Source organism: Oncorhynchus gorbuscha, linkage group LG01, assembly GCF_021184085.1.
Source record: "Oncorhynchus gorbuscha isolate QuinsamMale2020 ecotype Even-year linkage group LG01, OgorEven_v1.0, whole genome shotgun sequence".
Taxonomy (NCBI): Eukaryota; Metazoa; Chordata; class Actinopteri; order Salmoniformes; family Salmonidae; genus Oncorhynchus; species Oncorhynchus gorbuscha.
The window spans coordinates 91,643,620-91,654,033 of NC_060173.1; the positions used below are offsets into that span (position 1 = coordinate 91,643,620).

The 10,414-nt window shown below is 46.7% G+C and overlaps 1 protein-coding gene across 2 annotated transcripts in view; it reads right to left on the minus strand.

Annotated features, from left to right (window-relative positions):
* LOC124045869 (immunoglobulin superfamily member 3-like) overlaps positions 1-10,414 on the minus strand; it is a 132,875-nt gene that overhangs the window by 4,336 nt on the left and 118,125 nt on the right. For both annotated transcript variants that reach the window (XM_046365638.1, XM_046365630.1), the window contains exon 7: positions 4,086-4,496. In XM_046365638.1, the coding sequence (XP_046221594.1) occupies positions 4,086-4,496 (411 nt within the window). The remainder of the gene's footprint in view (positions 1-4,085; positions 4,497-10,414) is intronic.

The following is a 10,414-nucleotide window of genomic DNA, read 5'->3' on the forward strand; positions in this document are numbered from 1 at the left end:
AATCAAAAACACAATCATAAACTCATTTGATAGCAAAACATCTCTCATTGTCAGTTATGTGCCCAACTACCCTTAAATGCCAAAACCCCAAATCCTAAAAAAAAATGTCTAACAGGGTAACTAGCCCCACCAGCTGTCCATGGCCTTTCCAGTCTGCTGTTCTGCTCCAGGCCTCCCTCCCTCTTAGAGGCTACTAGCCCAGGGGGAGAGTGTGTGTGGGATGGCTACACTCCTACAGGGCTTTCACACTGACCCAGTTAGAACAAGTAAAAAGAAGTGAACTTAAAAAGACTCTGCTAGATCAGGCTGTCTGTAATGTTTCTTCTTGTTAAAAAGGAGAGCGCAGAGGGAAAGACAGACAGACAGACAAGGAGAGAACTGGCATCTGAACCATTTCTGTTTCACTTCCTGGGTGACTGCATTCTTTAGCACCTTAATGAGACCCTCCCAACAGCCACCTGGGAAATCAGGCCTGTAAATTTGCAGCCCATCATTATATATTTATATAGCTGTACATCGTGTTTGATAATAACCAAATCCCCTGGTGAGCCTTGGAATCCTGAAGGAAACAGAGGTGAGACTCAAACAAAGTGAGTCACTGATATGCATACACACACAATCATGAATACACACATGCACAAGGGCGTGCACTTGAAGGAAATAGATACGTTTCTGCAATGTGTGGGGAGGAAGTGTCCACTTTCCTGCTAAAATAACATACGAGTGCTTTTGCTCCCTGACCAGCTCCAGGCCTTCAGTCTGATCTTCATGTCGCAGTTTGGCAGATGTCACAGACACCCGCACATTTCACCCTGTATTTACAATGCCCTACTCACAGGACCCCTGGCACAACAGATCGCTTTCAGAGATGTTAGGGGAGGGTGTAGCCATGTTTGTCTATCAACAGTCACCTTCCTTTGGGGGTCAGAGAGGAGGCATAGGGGGGTGAGGAGGGTAATAGCAGGGTAGCTGGTTGGAGGGGGGGAAGGCGATATGGCCTAAAAATCACATCTTTTTTTTCTTATCTAAATCAGTTTAGTTGTACAACTAAAGGTCAAATACACTGCATTTCAAACAGTCAGCAATAATGTAATGAATTTAGGGCATGTGAAATAAATATAATCCTTCCACAACCATAAGACCCACTAATAATGTACTTAATTTGATTAAACTATACTGAACAAAAATATAAAAAGCAACATTCAACAATTTCAAAGATTTTACTTCCTTACAGTTCATATAAGGAAATCAGTCTATTTAAATAAATTCATTAGGTCCTTATGTATGGATTTCACATGACTGGGAACACAGACATACATCTGTTGGTCACAGATACCTTACCAAAAAAAAGAAGGTAGGGAAGTGGATCAGACAACCAGTCAGTATCTGGTGTGGCCACCATTTACCTCATGCAGCACGACACATCTCCTTCACATAGAGTTGATCAGGCAGTTGATTGTGGCCTGTGGAATGCTGTCCTACTTCTCTTCAATGGCTGTGCGAAGTTGCTGGATATTGGTGGGAACTGGAACACTGTAGTACACGTCAATCCAGAGCATCTCAAATATGCTCAATGGGTGACATGTCTCAGTATGCAGGCCATCAAAGAACTGGGACATATTTTTTAGTTGATTTAACTAGCCATATCGGTTAAAGAACAAATTCTTATTTTACAAGTACGGCCTAACCCGGCCAAACCCTCCCCTTATCTGGCCGACGCTGGGCCAATTGTGCGGCGCCCTATGGAACTCCCGATCACGTCCGGGATCGAGCCAGGGTCTGTAGTGACATCTCTTGCACTGAGATACAGTGCCTTAGACCGCTGCGCCACTCGGGAGCTGAAACATGAGTTGACGGAGGCGGATGAATGGCATGACTATGGGCCCCAGGATCTCGTCACGGTATCTCTGTGCATTCAAACTGACATCAATAAAATGCAATTGTGTTCGTTGTCGGTAGCATATACCTTCCCATACCATTACCTCACTGCCACCATTGGGCAAACCGCTCGGCCACACGGCGCCATACACGTGGTCTGCGGTTGTGAGGCCGGTTGACCGTACTGCCAAATTCTCGAAAACGACATTGGAGGCGGCTTAATGGTAGAGAAATGCACATAACATTTTGACAACAGCTTTGGTGGACATTCCTGCAGTCGGCATGCTAATTGCATGCTCCTTCAACTTGAGTCATCTGTGGACATCAGTGACAAAACGTCACATTTTAGAGTGGCCTTTTATTGTCTCCAGCACACGGTGCACCTGTGTAATGATCATGCCGTTTAATCAGCTTCTTGATGTGCCACACCTGTCAGGTGGATGGATTATCTTGGCAAAGGAGAAATGCTCACTAACAGGGGTGTAAACAAATCTGTGCACAACATTTTTGAGAAATAAGCTTTTTGTGCGCATGGAACATTTCTGGGATATTTTATTTCAGCTCGTGAAACATGGGACCAACACCTTACATGTTGCGTTTATATTTTTGTTCAGTGTAGTTTTAACCTGCTTTTTTTGCAATCACTGATCTGGCTTTTAAATATGTTAATTAAAATGGATAAAAAAAGAATAATAATTATAACCAGAACCATGTATAATGTACATTCACTAATAATGACTATCTTCTTGTTGCAGGCATTATAAAACATTAACACAGGTCTCATAAACAATTTCTCAAGCACAAGCCCACATGCTAGTGAGTAGCCAGCTAATCTTTCTATTGTTATGAACACACCCTTCTGTCCGCCTCCGATTGCCAGCCGGTCCACTTTGTTCAGGTGTTGAAATCAAGCCTACCTTATTTTTCAGAATGAGAATGAATTGCCAATTTATTATCCAATTGTGTTTTATGCTTATTGCGCATTTATAAAACACAGACTAGACAGCTGGTAGAACAGTCTTTGGATAAATGCTGCTAGCGGTACGTGGTACCCCAATGTGGCTGCGCGACAAACTGGGCTTTCATTCTCCAGAATCAATGTCCATTGATACTCCTGTTTTAGTAGTGTCTGCTCTGTGAGTCCTTTGAGGAGTTGAGACTCTCCGTTTACACACACACCCCAAGATCACTTCTTCCTCTCCGACAAGCGGTTTGGTCCAACACGAACAGTCATATGGACACTGAAACGGAGACATTATTTTACTGTAATAGAAAAGTTAACCTTTCTAATGAGGAAGTGGCAAAGCGAGAGGTTTGGCCAAAATCGGTCCAAATTAAGGCCAATACGTTTCTGCCTTCATGCATTTGGGACATTGTTAGAGTGGAGATATGAGCATCTCATCATTATATGCAGATCTCTGGTGTAAATGAGAAGGTGCACACAGCACAGAAGGAGAGAAGGAGACGAGACCAAAAAGACAACAAGCAGACATAAATGCCCATAAAAACGGAAAACATGTTGACTCTTGCAGTACAGACATTTGGAATATTATGCAAAAACGTACATTCAAATGAATCAGATCTATCGCCCAGCCCTAGGAGGGGGACTTGGAAGTCTGTATAGTACATGGTAGGGTTAGGGCCATTGGGTTTGAGGGGAGTAAGGTAGCAGCTCGGTAGGTAGGGTGGCATGGGGCTGAGGTGAGGTTGTGTGTAGTTGGTGTCGGCACAAAATGGACTTATTATGGGCATGTGGTTTATGCCTCTCAGCTCTGCCAGGCTCTGCCCATTTGGCACCAGGGCAACACCCACCACATCCACCAGAGCTCTGCCTAGGGCAGGTGGATGGTGATGAGGTCATCAAAGCGAGACGGCCTTTAGGGCAGGGGGAGAGGGCACAACTGGTCACTGCCAGAAGATAAATGAACCACATGGGTCGAGAACAGCAGCTACTAAACACTACAGAGACAGAGAGAGACACTGGGCTCTTGCTGTTTCTCTTAGGAAGATTTCTGTGTGTAAAGGCTGAGTGAGGAGTCCCGTGCCAGTTTGTACCAGTATCCCTCCTCTCTGTTTTCACTTGGTTGTCATACCAGGACCTGTGTGAAGCTTGAGGAGTCACGTGCCAGTCTGTACCAGGCTTCATCCCATTCAGCTCTATATCCCTCCCGTCATCCCTTCCCTTGTTCCCTCCTTTCTGTCCTCACCTGGTTGTCTGACTAGGACCTGTGTGAATCCTGAGGAGTCCCGTGCCAGTCTGTACCAGGCTCCGTCTGGGTCTGTGAGCCACTCCTCCACCAGGCAGTAGTACGTCCCAGAGTCGCTGCTCTCTGCCCTGTTCAGTGTCAGCGCGTAGAGCCGTGGCGACAGCCTCTCAGCCTGCACCCGTCGCCTCAACCTCTCCTCGTCCGCATACGCGCCATATTCAAACGCACCCGAGCGCTCAATCCTCAGCAGTAGTTCATCGGCCTCAGCACCTGCCGCACGGCGCACATACCAGAGCACGGCATGCTGGGAGTCTTGGCTGGTCTGGGACGCCACGGAGCAGTTAACACGCACACGACTATCTTCCAGGTAGACCAGGGACTGGTTGGTCTTCTGCACCCGCAGCTTACTCACTGTGGAGGAGAGACAGGGGAGGGAGAGAGACAGGGGGAGAGGAATGTAGGGGGGGGGGGGTAGTGAGAGAGGGTAGGAGGGTAGTGGGGGGAGGAAGAGGAGAGAGAGAGGGGAAGAGAGGGGGGTAGGAAGGTAGTGGGGGGAGGAAGAGAAGAGAGAAGAGAGGGAGGATAGGAAGGGTGGGGGAAGAGAGGGAGGATAGGAAGGTAGTGGGGGAAGAAGAAGAGAGAGAGGAAGAGAGAGGAGAAGAGAGGAAGGGAGGGTAGGAAGGTAGGAAGGTAGTGGGGAGGAAGAGGAGAGAGAGAGAGGGAAGAGAGGGAGGGTAGGAAGGTAGTGGGGGGAGGAAGAGGAGAGAGAGAGAGGGGAAGAGAGGGAGGGTAGGAAGGTAGTGGGGGAAGAAGAGGAGAGAGAGAGAGGGGAAGAGAGGGAGGGTAGGAAGGTAGTGGGGGGAGGAAGAGGAGTGAGAGAGGAAGAGTGGGGGGAGAGAGGGAGGGTAGGAAGGTAGTGGGGGGAGGAAGAGGAGAGAGAGAGAGGGAAGAGAGGGAGGGTAGGAAGGTAGTGGGGGAGGAAAAGGAGAGAGAGAGAGAAGAGAGGGAGGGTAGGAAGGTAAGGAAAAGGAGAGAGAGGAGGGAAGAGAGGGAGGGTAGGAAGGTAGTGGGGGGAGGAAGAGGAGAGAGAGAGGGGAAGAGAGGGAGGGTAGGAAGGTAGTGGGGGGAGGAAAAGGAGAGGAGAGAGAGAGAGGGTAGGAAGAGAGGAAAAGAGGTAAGGAAGGTAGTCGGGGGGAGGAAAAGGAGAGAGAGAGAGGGGAAGAGAGGGAGGGTAGGAAGGTAGTGGGGGGAGGAAAAGGAGAGAGAGGAAACAGTTATTTCAGTGTTTATAGAAACAAGTGAATGGTGGTGACAGGTACACAATGTCATTTCTGTTTGTGACAGACTTGTTGAGGCGGTCTTCATTTCCTGCCGAAAAAGAGAGGATATTAGTGTGTGGGTGGAGGAGAGGCAAAGAGAGATGGAAGGGAAGGCTGTCAGTGTATGACAGAGAGGGATGAAAAGAGAGGCCTTGGGGCCTCCCGAGTGGCACAGCGGTCTAAGGCACTGCATTGCAAAGCTTGAGGCGTCACTACAGACCTGGGTTCGATCCCAGGCTGTGTCACAACCAGCCGCGACCGGGAGTCCCATAGGGCTGTGCACAATTGGCCCAGCGTTGTCTGGGTTAGCTGACGGTTTGGCCCGGGGGGTGCTTAACTTAACATCGCACTCTAGCGACTCCTTGTAGCAGGCTGGTCGCCTGCAGGCTGACTTCGATCATCAGTTGAACTGTGTTTCCTCCGAGACATTGGTGCGGCTGGCTTCCGGGTTAAGCGGGTGGGCGTTAAGAAGCGTGGCTTGGTGGGTCATGTTTCAGAGGGCTCATGACTCGAACTTCGCCTCCCGAGCCCATTGGGGAGTTGCAGCGATGAGACAAGAACGCAATTGAATATCACGAAATTGGTGAGAAAAAGGGTGTAAATTACAACAAAACCAAAAAAAGATAGGCCTTGAATAAGTTGGGTGGGTGAGAGGAAAATATTTAGGAGGGAAAGATGAAGGGAAGAGGGGTACGCAAGACTCAGTTTAAAAGCGAGCGAGGCAAAGAAGAGAGAGGGGGAGATGAAGGAATCGGAGCTGTGGGAGAGAAAAAGATGGAGAAATGAGGAAAGGAGGCATAAGAGGCCTGTGGGAGTTAGAGGGAGGAAGGGAGGGAGATATGGAGGGAGGCAGTGCTAGAATATGATGTCAGGGAGGTAGTGTTAGGATGGGGCTCAGGGCGCTGTGACTGAATTGGTTAAAGGGACATCAAGTGTGAGATTGGATTAGCTACAGGTACATCAAGTGTGACCGACCGGCACCTCAGTTGGAGGCTTAAAGGAGAGAAAACACAGCGTGTGTACACACAAACACACACACCCCTTAACTGATCAACTAAAACATTAACTAGGTCACACATGAAAAGGTACATTATCATCAATGTAAAAGAGAACAGATTTAATTCACCATTCTCATTTTAACACTAGGGCATGAAATAGGACACACACACACACACACACACACTTGCCTGTGCTGAGCTTTGATAGGAATGACTGCCTGGAGTCACAACCATCTGCCTAGAGAATTTCACCCGCACTCACAGATTGGTGAATGTGCTTGGATGGTCAGAGCGTGTGTGTGTGTGTGTGTGTGTTAGAGAGCTAGCATTTGTCCGTGCTCTAAGATGCATTTTCACAGCCCTCTTTCCTCTCCACATTGGCCTCTTGAGTGAGTTTCGAAATTAGTCATCTTCGACTGGCTCCACACTGGAGAGACCCACTCTGAACGCTCCCAACCCCAACAACCACTCCAGCCGGAATTACAGACGAACCCTCCAGAATCCTGGCAATCATTCTCCAGGAGAGAATTACCTCGGAATCACCTGGAGTGGAACCGTGCTGGATTGGATTGGCAAAGGACAAAGCGCCTCGCTGTTTTTCCCCATTTGAAGTTAGATTCCACTTGGAAAACAGAGGAGAGTGGGGGGGTTATAAGCCTGTTTCATTGGACCAGTGTTTACAAAAAGGCCTGTTCAACTTCAAAGCCTGACCAAATACCAGCCATTCAAGGCCATTATGGTGCATTATAATCCATTATAAAAGGCATTAAGCCCTGAAACAGGTCCATTGGCTTCAGCTTTATAGGAAGCAGTACACAGTGGTGTTCAATACAGGACCTTTTCACACTGCAGAGAGAGACTGGGGGAGAGACTCCGCACCAGGACCCCAAACACAAACTTGTGCACGTTTCAACGGCATTTAAAACGCGTTTGTCTTCAACAGGAACTGAGGCAAAAAACAGGGCTGTGGGGATGAGGATGTAGAGTCCATGGACTGGGAATAGGACGTGCATACTGTACACTGAGTGTACAAAACATTAGGAATATTGTGTTGCACCCCTCCCTTTTGCCCTCAGAACAGCCTCTCAATTTGTCGGGGCATGGGCTCTACAATGTGACGAAAGCGTTCCACAGGGAAGCTGGCCCATGTTGACTCCAATGCTTCCCATAGTTGTGTCAAGCTGGCTGGATGTCCTTTGGTTGGTGGACCATTCTTGAAACACAGGGGAAACTGTTGAGCAAACCCAGCAGCGTTGCAGTTCTTGACACACTCAAACCAGTGCGCCTGGCACCTACCACCATACCCCTTTCAAAGGCACTAAAAACGTGTCTTGCCCATTCACCCTCAATGGCACACATACACAATCCATGTCTCAAGGCTTAAACATCCTTCTTTATCCTGTATCTTCCTCTTCAAGTGACATCAATAAAGAATTATAGCTTTTACCTGGTCAGTCAATGTCAAGGAGTCGGTGTTCCTAATGTTTTGTACACTCAGTGTATGTGCAGGGATCTCCCGCATTTTCTGTGTGTATGCGTGTGTGTTGATGCTTTGGGAGAAGAGCATATATATGTAGAGACTTGTTCAATCACACATATGTTACAAGGCCATACATCTTGCATAGTTATTGCCAGTTCCGTTTACTGCTAGATTCTGTGTGTGTGTCTTTTAGCGAGTCTGTCAATGTCTATGTTAATTGTGTTTGCATGTTCTGCGTGAGTGTGTTTCTTTAATGAGTCTCATAGGTGCCAACCCAAAGTAAGACAAATACATAATTGGAAACACTTGTCATCTATGTTCTGCATTAGCTGGTGTGTCACTCAAACCCAGGCCATATGCCTGTGTGTGTGATGTAATGTGGATTCAAATAAAGTATTTAAAGTGTGTGTGTGCGATGTAATATGTTAATTAAAATAAAGTATTTAAAGTGTGTGTGTGCGATGTAATATGTTAATTAAAATAAAGTATTTAAAGTGTGTGTGTGCGATGTAATATGTTAATTAAAATAAAGTATTTAAAGTGTGTGTGTGTGTGTGCGATGTAATATGTTAATTAAAATAAAGTATTTAAAGTGTGTGTGTGATGTAATATGTTAATTAAAATAAAGTATTTAAAGTGTGTGTGATGAATATGTTGATTCAAATAAAGTATTTAAAGTGTGTGTGTGTGTGCAACAGGCTCAGATTTGTTCTACTCTCCGTCAGCTCTGTGTAATCTCTCACAAGTACAAGAGATAGTGAGTACTGCTGGGATCCTGTGTATGATGTTTATCCCTCCCATACTCTGGTCAGCGAAAGGGGCCTATTCTGGGAATTGGGAGCTAATCAGATACTAGATGATAGATGAGATGTTTTATAAGTTAACCTTGAAGTAAACGCTACTGAGGGTGTGGCTAGAATACCCTTAGACAGTCATTATATTATATATATTACAGTCCTGCTGGGTCTCCCAGTGAGGGAACAGACCAAATTAAACACTGCCAAAGAGCCCTGCAGTGCCATAGCCTGGCATGATTAAATGACAAGTTAATTAACATTCAGCCCCTCACTCTCCTAAAACAGAGTGAGTGTTTTCTCTTTGTTTGTCAAATTAAACAAGATTCTGTGTGTGTGGCGGCTGGAGTTTGTTAGCAGTGTGCAGAGCACGTGGCATTGATAGGAGCACACACTTTTACGCTCTCTAAGAAGCTAATCGAAACCACCCCCTTTCTCCTTCCCTGAGTGTGTCCAATTTATCGTCAGAAGGTGTTAATGGCAGAGTGTGCTGCCGAGCCCAGATAAAGCTCCTCATTTATCAGTGGTGTAAAGCACACAATGGCCACACACACAGCCCCATTCACATCCAGAACGCAGGCAGGGATACAAACTTTATGCCCAACACATGCACACGTTCCATCTTCACTCTCCTCGTAGCTATATGCCAGCACTCTGTCCTCGTAGCTATATGCCACCACTCTGTCCTCGTAGCTATATGCCACAACTCTGTCCTCGTAGCTATATGCCACAACTCTGTCCTCGTAGCTATATGCCACAACTCTGTGAAGCGGTTCTTTATTTGCCGAGTCAAGTGCGGGAACAGATGAAGACATATTTTGGGAAGTATTTTACGGTCCAGGAGGTGGGAAGGAAAGTGCACTGTTAAGGCTGTGCTCTGTAGTATCTTTCCAACCTCTTACCAACCCTCTCTACCAGTCTAATCAGAACACCGCCCATCGGTCTGAACTCAATGAAATGCTATCAACTACAGACCACAGACCGTTGCAAAACAGCCCAACCATAGGGATGTACAGTATTCAATAGTATGTAGAACAAAGAAACATTCTAGAATTCATCCAGACAGCCAGTCTCATCACCTGCCAGGACATGAATATTCAGCAGGCTCACCTACATGCTCATGTATATTCATGAGGCTCCAATGAAGAACTCCGACAGGAAGGTGTTGTGGGTCTCTGGTTCATTTTTTGGTGCTTTATGATCATTCATCTGAAAGGATTGACACCAGGGACATTGGATGCATCCCAAATGTCACCAAATTACCTACATGGTGTACTACTTCTCACCAGAACCCCATGTGCCCTGGTCAAAATACTGCACTATTATATAGGGAATTGAGTGCTATTTGGGCCAGAGACAATGTGATTAGACCCCACTCAGCCTAATGGCCCGCTATTGTCTCTCCATCTACACAGGCCTTTTGGTGAAATATGTTTCAGTATTACAGGCATAAAAGTCCTCAGAGGTGTCATTGAGGCAGTGGGGAAGAAATAAGTCAGAGAGAAAGAGAGAGAGGACATGGGGGATTAGAGGATGAATGGAGAAGGTAGATGAATTAAATAAAGAGAGAGCACATCAGTTTGAAGAGACAGGAGGAGCAGCAAAGAGATGAGGCAAGAGGGATCATGGGAGATGTGGGGAGGCTAAAAGAAAAGAGAGAGTTCTCCTGGGGGGATTTAGGACCAGAGGGGGGTCTCTTGGGTTTCAACTCAGGGAGGCTTAACGTCTTAAACCCGGC